The sequence below is a fragment of the Spermophilus citellus genome (assembly GCF_964194105.1).
Source record: "Spermophilus citellus genome assembly, chromosome: 17".
In the NCBI taxonomy this organism is placed as follows: Eukaryota; Metazoa; Chordata; class Mammalia; order Rodentia; family Sciuridae; genus Spermophilus; species Spermophilus citellus.
Window position 1 is genome coordinate 64,407,573 of NC_138199.1, and position 17,249 is coordinate 64,424,821.

Genomic DNA, 17,249 nt, shown 5'->3' on the forward strand with positions numbered 1-17,249 from the left:
TCTCTCTCTCTCTCTCTCTCTCTCTCTCTCTCTCTCTCTCTCTCTCTCTCTCTCTCCACTCTCACTCTCTCCCCCTTTTTGGTACTGGGGGTTGAACCCAGGGGCATTCAATCACTGAGCCACATCCCCAGCCCTTTTTGGTACTTTTTTTTTAGAGACAGGGTCTCACCGAGTTGTTTAGGGGCTTGCTAAATTGCTGAGGCTGGTTTTGAACTCACGATCCTCCTGTCTTAGTCTCCCCAGCCACTGGGATTACGGCCGTGCACCACCGTGCCCAGCTACTCTGTTTTAGCTTTGTAAGGGCTGAACCCCAGGTGTGCTGTACTGGCAACTATATCCCAGCCCTTTCTATTTTTTGAGAGAGGGTCTAACTAAGTTGTCAAGGCTAGCATGGAACTTGCTATTCTGTTTAAGCCTCAATTGCTGGGATTACAGTTGTGTGCATCCACTCCCAGCACATTTATTTACTCTTACCCTAACAATCCCATGTGCAGAAAAGTACTGCAAAAAGTCTTAATTACTTAGCTGTAGAACTATTCAGTGAATCATTATTTATAATAGCAAAATGCCAAAAGCAAAATGTCCATCAGTGGTTCAATAAAAGAGTACAAAGAATTACCAAGCACCTTAGCAAAGAGCAAGGAAGATCACTATATTCACAACTGAAATGATCTCCAAGGTTAAATGCGGAAAAAGAAAGGTGCGGCATAGTATTTACAGTATGTTAACTTTTGTAAGATGGGGAAACTTTCAATGCTTGGCATAGTGGTATAGACCTGCAATCCCAGGTATTTAGGCCGGCCTAAGCAATTTAGCAAGATGCTGTCTCAAAATAAAAAACAACTAGGTGCAGTGAAGAACGCCTGAAATCCCAGCAACTCAGGAGGCTGAGGCAGGTCACAAGTTCAAGGCCAGCCTCAGCAACTTAGCAAGGTCCTAAGCAACTTTGAGACCTTGTCTCAAAAAAGAAAAAAAAAAAAAATTAAAAGGCCTTGGGATATAGCTCAGTGGTAAAGTGCCCCTGGGTTTCATCTCTAGTACCAAAAAATTAATAAATAAATTAAAAGCCACTTGGGATATTTCCTATTAACAGCAATATTGGTTTTATGAAAACACAGCTATATATAAAATCATTTCCCCTATTATTAATGCACATTAGCATATATTCTCTATAAAAATATGTAAATAAGTTAGTAAATTTAGGAATTAAGGCTTTTCATGTAAGGGAAAAGAGCTACATGTGTAAAAACCAACTAAGTAGAAGGGGAATTTGAAATATCAATTTAGACTGATGGTCCTTTTCTTTTCAAAAATATTTTCCACTCTCAGTGCATTTCCTATTAACACTCACCAAACAAGCACAGAGCAAATGACAGCCTAATAGCAAAAAGTACCCCTCGGTCTGAACTGAGGTCATGAATATCGTTCCCCACCAAAGGAACCAAAACTTCTTGGGGTAGGGCGGCGTGGGCGGGGGAGTTCCCTGGTCAAGGACAGGAACCCTGTAAGACAAGTCTCAAACATCTTTCTTTACCAAAAAGTCAAGAAACCATCTAAGATGTCATGAATGGTAAAAGTCAATATGAAGAGGCTTTCACGGTTGAACAGATATAAAATGAATGACAACTGCAAGTGAATGAAACAACCTAAATATATTAAAAAAAAAAAAAACTTGTAAATTTAAACTGATACTTCAAAAGGAGAGAAGACCCTAACTCATGAATGACCACTGAAGACAAAGGAAACGTCAACTCCGAATTCTGAAAACAACAATTAAGAGAAACAACTAGGCAGGTGCAATGCGCTTGTAATCCTAGCAAGTCTGGAGGTTGAGGCAGGGGGATTATAAATTTGAGGCCAGCCTCAGCAAATTATCGAGAATTAAACCAGATCATTTGCCTCTAAGGTTTTCTGCCTCAGCTAAAAAAAAGGGGGGGGGGCTGGAGATGTAGCTCAGTGGTAGAGAGACCCTAAGAACAATCCCCAGTTCCAAAAAACAAAAAACAAAAAACCTAAGCATTTATTCCACTATTCCTGTTCTAACAATGTTTCAGTGTATTCAAACAGCCTGAATATTCTTTACAGAAAAATTATTTATGTATTCTTTATGTGAGAATTTCAGTTTAAAAAATACAGAAATAAATTATAGAATTAAGATCCATATTATAGCCTCCAAATAGATAAATGATTCTGGAAAGATAACCACTGAATTAGAAGTTAACAGAGAACTTCAGAATCTCATTACATCAACTCACTGATCAATTTTACCATTTCTTAAAGCACAACCAGGCATCATGAGCCATTTGACCCAATACAAAATTCCCCAACACGTTGCTTGTGAAACATGCCAAGAACAGTTGAAACCAAACTGAATCAAGACTTTGAAACAAATTAAAAACAAAATTAGAAAAGAAATAAACAAATTCTGAATGTGGAACAATCCATAGGATAGACTGGAATTCATTAACAAGTTCAATAGCATGTGGAAACAAAAAGTCAAGAAAGGAGAAAGTGCTGTACACCAAGAAACACAGAGGAAAACCAAATGTCATGTCATGTGATGTGTGAACCACCTTATTTGCAAACACATCAAATGTTTGGGGAAAAAAATTAAGTGAAAAAATCTGAACATGGATAGGATATTAGGTGATATAAAGGAACTGTTAGCTTTATTAAAATGATAATGACACAGTAACTATGTAAGAAAATGTCCATATTCTTTAATTCTTTAGTGACATATGTAGGATTGGTATGACATGGTGGCTGGAGTTTTAAAAGCATGCCTCAGTAGAACACAACACAAATTCACAGCAACAGAAAAGAGAATAAACAAGCTGATAGTTACACTGAGGAAAACTAAAATTATAAAGCATGAATACAAAAGAACTCCAACAACATACAAGTCAGTAATAACATTAAGTGAAAATTTTCAAGTTACATTTAACATAATATTCTTGAACCAAGAACATAAATATATAGTTATTTGTTTTATTTTGTTTTGGTACCAGGAATTGAACCCTACAGTGCTTTAACACTAGGCTTCATCACCAGTTCTCTACTTCAATTAAGTTTGTTTTTTTGTTGTTGTTGTTGTTTTTGAGGCAGAGTCTCACTAAATTGCTAAGGGTCTCACAAAGTTCCTGAGGCTGGCTTGAACCTGTGATCCTCCTGCCGTTGCCTCCTAGCTTTCTGGAATTTACAGAAGTGTACCACTGCACCCAGCCAGAAATACAGACTTTTTAGCAAATCATATAGATTAACTCAATGAAGCAATAGTATGTATGTGTTGGGCTGGGATTGTGGCTCAGAGGTAGAGTGTTTGCCTACCATGCGTGAGGCACCAGGTTCGATCCTCAGCACCACATAAAAATAAAATAAAGGTATTGTGTCCACCTAAATATATTTTTTAAAAAAAGTATGTATGTGGTGGTACACACTATAATCCTGATTACTTGGGAGGCTGAGCCAGGAGGATGGCAAAGTGCGAGGCCAGCCTGGGCAATTTAGAGAGACCCTGTCTCAAAATAAAATAAAAAGGTCTGGGCATGTAGCCCAGTGGTAAAGCACGCCTGGATCAATCCCTGGTATCAAAAAGAAGAAGAACAAGAAAAAAAAAAGCCTCATAACCAATGAATTTCCTTTCTAATAAATTTTTTTAAAAAGTGCTCTTTTGAAGATGTCCTTCTCCCAAGAAATTAAGAAATAGGTTTAATCAATGTTTTTGTAGTTCAAGTTGATAGATTTGAGAGTTTCTGAATGTCCAAGAACATATTTTCAAAGCAATTAAAAATAGTTATAGAAATAAAGCCAATTTTATTTAATATCAATACTTTCCTATTTTCAATTTCATCTTTAATCTGAGCCACATGAAATATTTCAGATCACTGATTACACCTAAAATAATGGATGGGTATCATGAAACCCATCTGTTTCTATATTTGAGTTCATTTATCACAGTTCTACATTACAAATTTGCCATTTTTCCTTTGTATAAAATCTTCAAACTGCATGAAAATGATAGTGCTCTTTGATGAGACTTTATCTTTAGGTCAATCTTGAAATAAAGTACACACGCTTTTATTAGAACTCTTAAAGTGAACATACTTCTACGCAGATTTTAAATCTCATACTATTAAAAGAAAAAACAAATTCAGCTGTGCATGGAATTCCCATGCCTGTAATTCTACTGACTCAAAAGGCTGAGGTAAGAGGATAGCAAGTTCCAAGCCAACCTGAGCTACTTAGCACGACCCTGTTGGGGAGAAAAACAAAAATACTATTACAGAAAATATATAAAATATAAATATTAGCTGGAAGGAAGGTGGTCTAGAAATTTTATTAAACAATAAGGACATTTCACAATAGCAAAAAGTTAATTTAATAAGAAAATATAAAAAAAATAGGTGTACCGAATAACACAGCCTCAAACTATATAATACAAAAAAAAAAAAAAAAAAACCTTAAAAAGAGAAGGAACTAGGGGTATAGTTCAGTGGTAAAACACTTTCCTAATATGTACAAGGCCCTGAGTTCAATCCCCAGCAACACAAACAATTAAAAAAGAAAGAAGCAATTTCACACTAAATAGTTGAGCAGTACTTAAAATCAATCACTGGGGACTATGGTTGTAGCTCAGTGGTGGAGTTCTTGCTTCACATGAGTGAAGCAGTGGGTTTGATCCTCAACATCACATAAAAAATAAAGAAAGTAAAGGTATTGTGTCCATCTACACACACACACACACACACACACACACACACACACGTATGTATGTATTAAATCATTCAGTGGGGGAGAAAAACACAACAAGAGATATAGATTGGTACAACAAAATTAAAACTTTGACCTAGATAGGTAGTGGTGGTGCACACCTGTGATCTTAGCAATTCAGGAGGCTGAGGCAGGAGGATTCCAAGTTCATATCCAGCTTCAACAATTTAACAAGACCCTGTCTCAAAAAATAAAAAGGGCTGGGGATGTAACTCAGTAGTAAAGTTCCCCTGGGTTCAATTCCTAGTACCAACTCCCCTCACCCCCTACCCCCGCAAAAAAAAAAAAAAAAAAAACTTTGACCTAATTGTCTTACATTTCATTCTTACTGAAAGTACTTGTATGTTATTCAAATATACACAGGATGGAGCTGGGATTGGGGCTCAGTGGTAGAGCGCTTGCCTCACACGGGTGGGGCACTGGGTTCAATCCTCAGTACCACATAAAAATAAATAAATAAAATAAAGATACTGTGTCATCTACAATTAAAAATTTAAAAGAATTTTTAAAAAATATATACAGAGGCTGGGGATGTGGCTCAAGCGGTAGCGCGCTCGCCTGGCATGCGTGCGGCCCGGGTTCGATCCTCAGCACCACATACAAAGATGTTGTGTCCGCGGATAACTAAAAAAAATTAAAAAATAAATATTAAAAATTCTAAAAAAAAATGTAGGTGGATGTGACGGTGCATACCCATAATCCCAGGGACTTGGGAGCTACTGTCTTAAGGTAAAAAGGTCTGGGGATAGCTCAGTAGCAAAGTACTTGTCTATCATGTGTGAGGCCCTTGATTCAACACTACAAAAACAAAACAAAAAAACACAACCGCTAAATTATATATGAACCCACTAGTAAGTCTAAGATTTACATTAAGTATTCCTACTAAAAGAGCACATAATATTCTTTAAAGTTTTCACTAAGAATTTAACTATGATTCCATTAAAAATGCAATATTTTTCCACATCATTTGCAGGGGTAGTACTCCACTATCAAACTTCTAACCCTGAGTACATCAAAGTGAAAATATTGCAATTTTTTTTTGAAACTGATTAGTACCTAGAGATCTAACTTAAAAATTACAGAATCAAATTACAGATCTCTCAGTTCCTGCAATCCCTTCATTAAAAGATTCACTGAAATAATCTCTAATAGGAATTTAGTGAATGTCTATAGTGAAATGAACTTATTATTTCTATGCTATAAACAGCTTTTTTAAATTTATTTTTTAGTTGTAGTTATTTTTTAGTAGACACAATACCTTTGTTTTATTTATTTATTTTTATGTGGTGCTGAGGATCGAACCCAGGGCCTTGTTCGTGTGAGGCAAGTGCTCTACAGCTGAGCCACAACCCCAGCCCTAAACAGCTTTAATTTTAAGAACACTGCAAATATTTAATCAAAATACTCTTCACTACAATTTCTACCCACACAACTTAACAGAACAAGTATAATCCCTTCCCCATCCCCAGTTTTTGACCTTCAAGTATTTTAGGACAATTACATTACTTTCAATTGTCAAGACTACTGTTTTCTAGGCTAAATGAATTTTGGTTTTTTATTAATTTTACCAGAGGGCAGAATTTCCAACTTTTGTTGTTGTTGTTGTTGTTTTTGTTCTGGGGACTGATCCCAGAGGCACTTAATCACTGAGCCATATCCCCAGATCTCTTTTATTTTTATTTAGAGACAGGGTCTCAATGAGTTGTTTATGGCCTCACTTGTGGGGAGCCATTCTGACACGTGATTGGGTGACTCCCGTTAAGGGCCTGAGGCACTCTGGCTGTGTTGGAGTTATCCCGACCCTTTCCTGATGAGAGAGCCCATCTGTGTGGGGGTGTGCGTAACCACTGACCCTGGAGACCCAATCACTGACCCTGACCTTGGAGTGCAGCCCCCCCTCAACCTTCATTGGATGGAATTCTCCCCTGAATCTCTTGTCCCCCCAAATAAAAGGCTACTCCCCGGCGTGTTCCTCTCTCTCTCTCCTGCTAGCCCAGAGTAATCCTCGCTGCCCTGCTGGGCGGCTGGAGGCAGGGAAACAGGGAGGCGAGCCGTCTCGGACCTAGCAATGTAAAATAAGGTACTGTCTGTGTGTTTTATTTTGATCTCTTCTAACTAACTTAATGCCAGAACCTCATTAATGAAACCACTGCGCAGGCCGCGTGGTAGACTCACTAAGTTGCCAAGGCTAGCTTTGAACTCAAGATTCTCCTGCTTCAGCCTCCCAAACCACTGAGATTACAGGCATGAGCTATCAAGGCCAATCAGACGTTTTTCATCTTATGACCACTCTCTAAATCAGTATAATGTCCAGTGGACTTTCTGCTTTTAGCTGTGACTTAGAGTCTGCGTGTACAGCCTGACGCACAGCCTAATTTTTTTTTTCCCCCATGCGGGGGTGTGTACCAGGGATTGAACTCAGAGGCACTCAGCCACTAAGGCACATTCCCCAGCCCCAGCCCATTTTGTATTTTACATAAAGACAGAGTTTCACTGAGTTGTTTAGTGCCTTGCCATTGCTGAGGCTGGCTTTGAACTCGCAATCCTCCTGCCTCAGCCTCCTGAACCACTGGGATTACAGGTGTGGGCCATGGTGCCCAGGGAATAGCCTAATCTATCACTTTCAGCAACAGCTCATTGTTGACAAGTACCCAAGTGAAAGTAGCCCCCAAAACAACTGCTATTTGTTAATATCCTTCATGTAATAAAATAGGAACACAGAAGCCTTGAAAGATTAAATGACATTAACTTAATGGCAGTAGACCCAGAATGCAGGTCTTTCAAATATTAATCTTCCAATACATCAAATTCACAACTCAGCATAAGGTGCAGTAAAATGAAATTACTAAAGTTTGAAAATAGGTGATATTCTTATATACATACAAAAAGATCTTTAAGGATTTCAACTATGATTCTTGGTATTTTTGTCAGGTTATCAGTACTAAATTTTACTCATCTGAACTTTTGAAAAACTTATATGCTAGTACAATAAAAATACATTTTCATTTTTGAAAGAAGCAAAAAAAAACACATAATGACATTCTTAGAATAATATAACTTACTTTGAATATAATTTTAAACAGCTTAAAATATGAGTAACTGGTTAACATATATTACATAAAAACACAAGTTACAAAAATGTTTTTTGATGATGGATTTTCTGTCATAACATTATGATTTGAAATGAGCACATGCAAACATAAAATTAATTTGTTAGTATGTACAGAGCTGAAGGGTCAAATCATTCAACACCAAGCCATTAATATGTAAGTAATTAAAACCAAAGTATCTGCCACTATGGCCTGGTGATAAAATATACAAATAAGTATTAAACAAAAACAACTAATGAAGTTTTAAAAGCATGAGGATTATGATGAGTTTCAAGCACTAACTGCAAGAACATTTATCAAACTTCCAATGTTAGGTGACAATTTAGCAATCAGGGATGGCACTGTAAGCAAGCAGCATGAATGAACACATACTTTAGAGTTCTAGGTGACATTCAGCTTTTACTACAAAGGGAAGGATTCCCCCCATTACAGAGGCATTGATACACTGCCCTCTGTACCTGGCACATCCTGGGGGAGCTCAGATGCCACCTTCTTCTCTGCCATGTTGCTGCTATCATGGGTTTCTGAGAGACACCCCACGGGGCTCCTCCCTTCAGAGGGACTAGTCTCTTCTGAAGAAGCATTTGTTGTGTTGTCGCCAAGATTTGCTGACACAGAGTTACCTTTATCCCCAACTTCTGTTGGCTCTACAGTAAAATGCACAACAAAACTTTAAAGATATTCTTTAAAACTGCTTTTGGACAAATGGCCACATTCAACCAACTACTAAAAATGATCAATCACCAAAAAACCTGCTTCTATTTGATGGCCATTTTAAAGCAATTAGATTCTGGGATATTTTTGCAATGGATAATTCAAAAATTACTTAGGGTTATTTACTATATTAAGAATGTTTAGGTAATTAATATAAAAAATAAACATTTTGTCACAAAAGTGTGTATTCTGATACAAAAACAGTAATTTTTCATCAAGAAATCTCAGGGAATGGCAACTTCCTAGGAAGTGTAGGTAGAGATGTGTGTAACATCACGGCAAGTCCATCAACACATAAAACAACTATTATGCATGTTACAAGCGAAGAGGGTACCCTAACCTCTTTAGAAATAAAAAGGAGTTATTTTCAGTAAAAGTTTTCATTATCATTTTGCAAGTGAACTAGGTTTTATAAATAATACTGGTAAAATATTTCTTTTTAACCAAGTAATTCTTTTACCCTCTGATTTTCCTTGCTCAGGATCATCATTTGGTGTTCTGTCGTCGTCGTCTTTTTCGAGGGACTGGTCTTCAAACTCCTCTCTGCTTTTCTCAGCATCTTTAGAGCTGTTATTCTCATTCTCATTCTTCTCTTTTTCTATCTCTTCTGGGCTTTTAACATTATCAATTTCTCCCTTTTTGGCCCTTATGCATTCCAAAATTTCTTCTGTAAACAAAATCAAATTTTAAAATTTTTATTTTCATATTTAATCATATATAATTTAGTAATGCCACTTAAAGAGTTTCAATGCTACAGAAAAAAATATTTTTAAAGCATGTGAACTATGAAATAAGAATCACATCTCAAACAAAGTTTTGTACACGGCACACAACCAATTCAGTCTAGAAAACATATGTTCTCCTCTCTTTTTTTTAAAAAAGAGAGAGTGTGAGAGAAAATTAGTCTACTTTCGAAATTGAGACTTCATGTAGATTACTGTGACATCCTCTGCCACAGAACAGAAACCAGAAGCTGACACAAACTCATTTGAGCAGCACAATGCAAGGATCAAAACCTAGAGGCCTGGGACTCAGTACAGCCCTAACTTGAATCTGCCGTGACCCAGGCAAGCTACCTCACCTCTCTGGGCCTCTGTTTTCTCAAGTGCAAAATAAGCAGCGGTGAAGGGCTGGGGTGTAACTCACTTGCCTAGGATACACAAGTGCTGGGTTCCATTGCCAACACTGTGAAACACAAAGTAAGCAGAGGCCCATCTGCAAACAACTTTCTCTCTGAAATCCCATAACTACTCTGAGAGTCACTAAGTCTCTAAGGGTGCTAACCATCTTTCAACTTTGTGATGATATGACAGGGCAGACTGCGGAGTACAGAAAGTATAACAGGGTGCAGACCAAACGGTAAATCAGTATGGACAAATGGGTATTAACGATAGTATTTAGGTTACAACCCAACACTATCATTTTTATTTTTTGCTGAAAATAATCCAACTTTGATCACTGGGAGCTTTTTCAAAGCCTGTGTCCTTTTCATACATCTCGTCCATTCATACACTCATCATGCATTTGCTTACATTCCAGGACTACAAGCTGCTCCAGGCTACCAGGTACTTTTCCTTGCCCCAGTCCTAGAATCTACTCTCTCTCCAAGCAGCCTTAGTTCTTTTTTTTTTTTTTTTTTGATTGGAGAATGTTTAAAAATAATCATTTGGGTGTACCTGCGCTAATGGAGTGTTGTTGCTTCTAGGTTCTTTTGTTTTGTTTTTTTCCAATAATAAGAACTAAATGCAGGGGCTCTACCACTGAGCTAAATCTCTAGCCCTTTTTATTTTGCGACAGAGTCTTGCTAAATTGCTGAGGCTGGCCTTGAACCTGTGATCCTCCTACCTCAGGCTCCCTAGTGGCTGGGATTACAGGTGTGCACCACTGCACCCTGCTTGCTTCTAGTCCTCTTCACCAACACAGCTAGGAAATGTATGTCTGTGTCCTAAACCATGTACAAATATATTATTTCTTTTTTTCCCCCATGTGTATTATTTTTATATTTATCTGTGTGCATTTGTGTCCACGTATGAATGTATCTGTGATTCACTCTACACTGTCATCTTGCTTATTTGTAATTTGTCAACAGTGAGAAAACTGGCTCTCATTATCTATAATGTCTAGCTATTTATTTAATCCTGGTACACATGATAAAATAAGTTCAGAATTGCTAAACTGTACCCCCATGAGAAATAAGCTTACCAATTAGAGTATAATGTTTACCAAGAAGAAACATTTGTAATGCCATGTGTACCCATGATACTCCTTTTCAGATTTTTAGACTTCTTTTTTTTTCTTTCCTTAAATGTTTTCTATCTTCATTTTCGCCAATATTTCTTAAACTGTAGATGTCTAGCCTGTTTTGCCAGGATTAGAAAAACCCTGTAGAGGAAATGAGGGTTTAGGTCACTGGGGGAGTGCTCGCCTACAATGGTGTAACACCCCAAGTCTGATTACTAGCACCTCCAAAAAAACAAGCCAATCTTGTAAAGAATAGTGACTTTTCCCTATAATTCTAGTGATGCAGGAGGCTGAGGGAAGAGGGTGCAAATGTGAGGCCATCCTGGGCAACCAAGGGAGATCCTGTCTCAAAAAATTAAAAAGGCTGCAGATGTAGCTCAGTGGTAAAGACTCTCGGGTTCAATTCCTAGTACCACCCCCCCCAAAAAAAAAGTCTTTTCTAGTAAAGTGATTAAATTTAAGCTGGCTGGAGTTAATTCCCCATATTCTCATCTTTTCTAATCCTAATTGCTATAAGAATTCAGAGCCAATGATTAAATGAACATCTATAACAGCTACAGGACAATAATTTCAAACTGTAGGAAACAACTGTGTTATCGTCTTTCTTCAAGCCATCACAGGATCCCTTTCACATTATCCTTTCGCCTACCTATATAGACTGCCTTTGAGTTCTAATTTACCCAAGTTTCATCTATTCTTGCTAAACTTACCAATCAGAATTCTCAATGATTGTTTTTTTAAAAGAACTTTTTAAAAATATTTATTTTTTTAGTTGCAGGTGGACACGATACCTTTATTTTTTATTTTTATGTGGTGCTGAGGATCAAACCCAGGGCCTCTCATGTGCTAAGCAAGGATTCTACCACTGAGCCACAACCCCAGCCCTTTAAAAGAACTTTTTATGTGGAAAAAGAAACTTTAGTTAGCAATAACCTCTTTTTCTTAAAGGCACATAGCTGTTTCTTGATACTCCACTGTAATAGTTTCCAAATCAAACCACTATTTCTCCCTACTTGACAAGGCACCATTTGATAAGAACAAAAAAAGAAAAACATTTAAAATGCTTACTATACTTAGACCATTTAAAATATAAAAAGTATAGGCAGAGTGCTGGGATTGTGGCTCAGCAGTAGAGTGCTTGCCTCACATGTGTGAGGCCCTGGGTTCAATCCTCAGCACCACATAAAAATGAGTAAAATAAAGATGATATTGTGTCCAACTAAAAAATAAATATTAAAAAAAGACACAATATATTTTTTTTTAAAAAAAGTACAGGCAGACTAGTCATATTTTTCTCTGAGGTTCTATGAACATCAAAATTGATTATCTTTTAATGACAAAGCTGTTTATTCAGAGGAAGTGAATTTAAGTACCTCTTTACCCAGGCACTGTTTTTATTTAAGTCTCCAAATAGTGTTCTGTCACACGATAATCCTGTATTCAAATCACCTACATGAGATTTTAGTTTTTTACATGCCCCCAAATCAGACCACTAACCATTTGTGATAATCCATTCTTGTTTTGGAATGGATAATTAACTAATAATGAATAATATTGCATATACCATTTTCTAAACAAATAAGTTCATTCTGAAACATTTATAATTCAACATACTTAATAAAAACACATTTTATACTGCCTGTTGGGATACTGGTTCTTTATTATTTGACTAAAGGCAAAAGACAAAGGAAAACACAAAGAGATTTGTTCATTTAAATGCCCTGATTCATAAAAATAAATTAAGAAGGGAAGTAACCTGGCCAAAAATCAATAAAACTTTCTATGCTCTAATCAATAGCATGGAGGAGAAGGAAAGAGAAAGGAATTAAATTACTGAAGATGAAAACTTTTCTGATAAAAAACTAATAGAAAAAATGCTTCCAACTATCAGATATAAATAAATGTAATTTGTGGTAGCTGTTTCTGAAGATAGTATATTTGTGAGCAAAAGGTATTGATATGTCACAACCTAACTGCCATTCTCTACACAACCATGAACTGAAGAGAACACTGATGTGGAGTGGGTAAGGAAAAAACTGAATACATTTATTAAATCTAAACATTCTATCTGTAAGCAAACGGAGAATGGGAAAAACAGGATTATACATACAGCAGAAGAACTGAATGAGGCAGGTAAATGTATATTTACAGAATCTTACCTAATTTTTATCTAAGTTAAAATTAAAAGGCACTATTAGAAAAGACAGGTGACATCTAGTAAACATACACAGAATATAGCCATCAGGATGCAAAACAGGCAGCTAGCTAGGCAAGTGGTACACACATGTAATCCCAGCAACTCAGAAGGCTGAGGCATGAAGAGCCTAAGTTCAAGGCCAGCCTGGGCAAGTTAGCAAGATCCTGTGCCAGAATATAATAAAGAAAGGGCTGGGGATCAGTTCAATAGTAAGCCTCAGGTTCAATGCCCAGTACTGCAAGGAGGAAAAAAAAAAAAAAAAAAGGAAAAGAAAAAAGAAATACTGTCTGCCTCTGTAAAAAGAAAGTGAGACTGTGGTTACAAAGGGTATTCACTTTCCACTGCCCACTCTTTCTGTATTATTTAAACTTTCTTTTTTCTTTTTCTTTTTCTTTTTTTTTTTTTTTTTTGGTGGCAGGGTAGGGAGGGATACTAGGGATTGAACTCAGGGGCACTCCAATACTGAGCCACATCCTTAGACCAATTTTATATTTTATTTAGAGATAGGGTCTCACTGAGTTGCTTAGCCCCTCACTAAATTGCTGAGGCTGGCTCTGAACTCACAATCCTCCTGCCTCCACCTTCCCAAGCTGCTGGGATCACAGGTGTGAGTCACCAGCCCCAACTTACTATTAAACTTTTAAGAAAAAAACTCATGCATTTTTTACTTTAAAAAATAGAAAATTGGGGCTGGGGATGTGGCTCAGTGGTTAAGTGTCCCTGGGTTAAATGGAAGGAAGGAAGGAAGGAAGGAAGGAAGGAAGGAAGGAAGGAAGGAAGGGAGGGAGGGAGGGAGGGAGGGAGGGAGGAAGGAAAATCTGTTCAAAGAGTTGAGTAACAAAATAAATAAGATAGTACTGAATTATAATCCAAAGTCTAAAATAAATACACAAATATGTCCTGATAATAGTAAATGACTAAATAAATACAAAACAGACAAGTCTACTATGCAGAAAAAAATCCATATAATTTGCATAGCTATTGCTCTCTCAAAGAGGTAGAACGTAATTCCCCATCACCTAAGTATGGGTTCCACCTTGAATTTGCTTGGATAAAGATGGTACTAAGGGATGAAGGTATGGAGGTGGGGGCAACTTTACAATGGAGAAACCTGACAAACACTACTTTAACATCATCAGGGACTTGAGTTGTGGCTCAGTGGTAGATCACTTGCCTTGCACGTGTGAGAAACTGGGTTCTAAACTCAGCACCACTAAAGATATTGTGTCCATCTACACCACAACAAAATATTTAAAATTAAAAAAAATCATCAGTGATAGTAAGTCGTCAAGGAGAGAGCTTGGACCCCTGAATTGATGATGACAGTGGTTCTTGACTCTTTTATCTTCCTCTCCAAAATCCATAACCCCACTTACCCAGCAAAACAACATGAGAAAACCCCTCACTGAGGGCATTCTCCAAAATCCCTGATTTATACTCATAAAAAAATGTAGTCTTCAAAAATAAGTAAAAAGTCTGAGAAACTCCAGTCTAGAAAGACAAAGGTAACTAAATATGATGTGGTATATCCTGGATAAGGACATGAGACCAAACAAAACAAAGGACATTAAGTAAAAACTAAGGAGATTGGAATAAAATTTTTTAGTTAATAACAATGTATCAATATTGGTTCACAGTTTGAGACAAATGTATTATACTAATGTTAGACAGTAAAGGGTACATGGGAACTGTCTGTACTGTCTTTGCAACTTTCTTTCATATTTTTTTTGGGGGGTGGGGGTGGAGGAAAATCGGGATTGAACCCAGGGCTTTGTATATGCTAGGAAACACTCTACCACTGAGGTTTACCCCCACGAGCTCCTCTTTACAACTTTCTATAAATCTAAAACTATTCTAAAATTAGTTTTATTTTGAAAAACGAAAGCAAAGAATTAATTCAAAGAAAATATAATTTTTTAATTTATTTATATTTTTGTAATTGTAATTGGACACAATATCTTAATTTTATTTATTTATTTATTTATTTGTTCGTTTGTTGTGCTGAGGATCTAATCCAGGCTCCGCACGTGCAAGGTGAGCGCTCTACCGCTGAGCCACAATCCCAGCCCCAAAAATATAATTTCTTATAATTGAAAGTAGAACTGGGGTCAGGTGTGGTAGCACATGCCTGTAACCCCAGCAACAAGAGGCTAAGACACAAGAATCACAATCTCTAGACCAGTCTCAGAAACTTGCAGGACCTTGTTCTCAAAATTAAAAATACAAAGGGCTGGGGATGTGGTTCATTGGTAAAGGGTCTATGGATTCAATCTTCAGTTAAAAAAAAAAATTAGGACTGGGGTATAGCTCAATGGAGATGCACCAGTACATAGGTTTCATTCCCAGAAATGAAGGTTTTTTTTTTTTTTTTTTTTTTTTTAAAGTGCCACAAAGTCTTACTAAGACATAAATGACTGTGGAGTATAGATATGACCAAAGCAAGAAACAAAATAGTACAATACATAGCATCTCTAATTTATGTTCGAGAAAATGAGGTTATCCTGGGGAAAGGAACTATAGATACTAAAAGTAAAATATACAGAATGTGGTTTCATAGTGATTTCAACCCAAGAATTTATCTCAAAGTTAACAAAAATGAGGAAAACCTTGCTTACCGTTAGCTGCCGCTAGAAAGGATTTGTTACTGCCCCGAGCCTTATTGGTCAGGTCTTCAGTTATGTCCATGTGCCGGTGGATTTCTTCACGCATTTCTTCTAGAATTTTGCAAAGTTCTGCTTCCCAATAATCTTTGTCTAGACAGTCTATTAATTCTGCAAGCTGGACCTTCGTGCTGTAGTACCAAATTTTCTTTTCATTTTCATTTTCTGTATCTTCTTCTCTGTTGTAAAAGGGGGAGAAATACATTAGACACTTGTCACTTATTTGACAACTTAATCTATCCAATGAAAAGTTAAAATATATTAATACATAGATATGCGCTCAATATGTGAGTATTATACATTCACATGTCGTGAGTTCTCCAAACACAGTGTGCACACCTGTGATCCCAATTACTAGGGAACTGCAAATTCAAGGACAGCCACTGCAAGTTGGCAAGACTCTTTTCTCAAAATAAAATAAAGGTTTGGGGAGGTAGTTCAGTGGTAGAATGTTACCAGACTCAAATAAATATATATTTTTTAAATGTTATAAATTCATTATTTGAGCACATGAGAGATTTCCTTGTGTCTTATTCAAATGCAATTTACTCTTATTTCATTTAATCACCCTCTACTAATTTTGATTTCCTAGCCCACAGCATCTTAGGATAAAATAATTTGGGACTAGTGGTGGAAAGAGAGATATCAGCAAAAAAGGACATCTAAGAACATGACACACAGAAAGATGAACTCATAATCTGGAGTCATGTGAGAGCACTGATGGCAGACAGTTCAGTTTTACCTTAATCAACTAAAGAGATCAGTGTAACAAACAGATGAGGCTGAACCACTGAACCCATCAGAAAATTTTAACTATGCTCAGTACATGGGAGATAGAGAACAGGTTCACATTTTAATATAGTTTAGATATATTTCCATTAGGCAGTACAAATGTTTTGCTAAGTTCTGGTCCTTGAAGGAGCCATCTCAATTGAGCAACAATGTCTCATCTCTCTTCTTTTCTTAAGAATAATCAAAGCTTCAGGCTGGGGTTGTGGCTCGGTAGTTCAGCACTTGCCTAGCATGTGTGAGGCACTGGGTTCAATTCTCAGCACCTCATATAAATAATTAAAAACCAATCAAAGCTCAAACTGGAGAGAAGCACAACTTCCTTTCCTGACTAATCTCTCCTGAGATTCCTTTCACTTGTAAGGGCGCTGGAGACTTCAAAAAGGTGGTCAGCCAGGCATGGTGGTGCATGCCAGTAATCTCAGCAACTTGGTAGGATAAGGCAGGAGGATCCCAAGTTTGAGGCCAACCCCAGCAACTTAGCATGAATTTGTCTCAAAATAAAAAACAAAAAGGACTGAGGATGCAGGTCAGTAGCTCCGTGATAAAGGGCCCTTGGGTTCAATTCCTAATACCAGAACAAAAACAACAACAAACAAAAGCTATGTGACAACATAAAATCTGATATTACTTAATGAGCTCTAAGCCAAAGAATTATAGGACAGTTTGATTCTTTATTTTCTAAAATTTCCAATCTTATGAGTTTTCCTTTTTATAAAGATCTTGAATTACTTCTTTACATTTTTTCTTTTCTTTTTCCCCCAATAC

The 17,249-nt window shown here is 36.9% G+C and overlaps 1 protein-coding gene across 12 annotated transcripts in view; it reads right to left on the reverse strand.

Annotated features, from left to right (window-relative positions):
* The window catches only part of BPTF (bromodomain PHD finger transcription factor), a 136,250-nt gene that overhangs the window by 73,121 nt on the left and 45,880 nt on the right, over positions 1-17,249 (reverse strand). For 8 of the 12 annotated variants that reach the window (XM_081271471.1, XM_081271474.1, XM_081271466.1 and 5 more), the window contains exons 3-5: positions 15,648-15,871; positions 9,055-9,261; positions 8,339-8,527 (exon numbers count right to left, since the gene is read on the reverse strand). In XM_081271471.1, coding sequence (XP_081127597.1) covers positions 8,339-8,527; positions 9,055-9,261; positions 15,648-15,871 — 620 coding nt within the window. The remainder of the gene's footprint in view (positions 1-8,338; positions 8,528-9,054; positions 9,262-15,647; positions 15,872-17,249) is intronic. The other 4 variants (XM_081271477.1, XM_081271476.1, XM_081271469.1 and 1 more) reach the window with 1 other exon arrangement.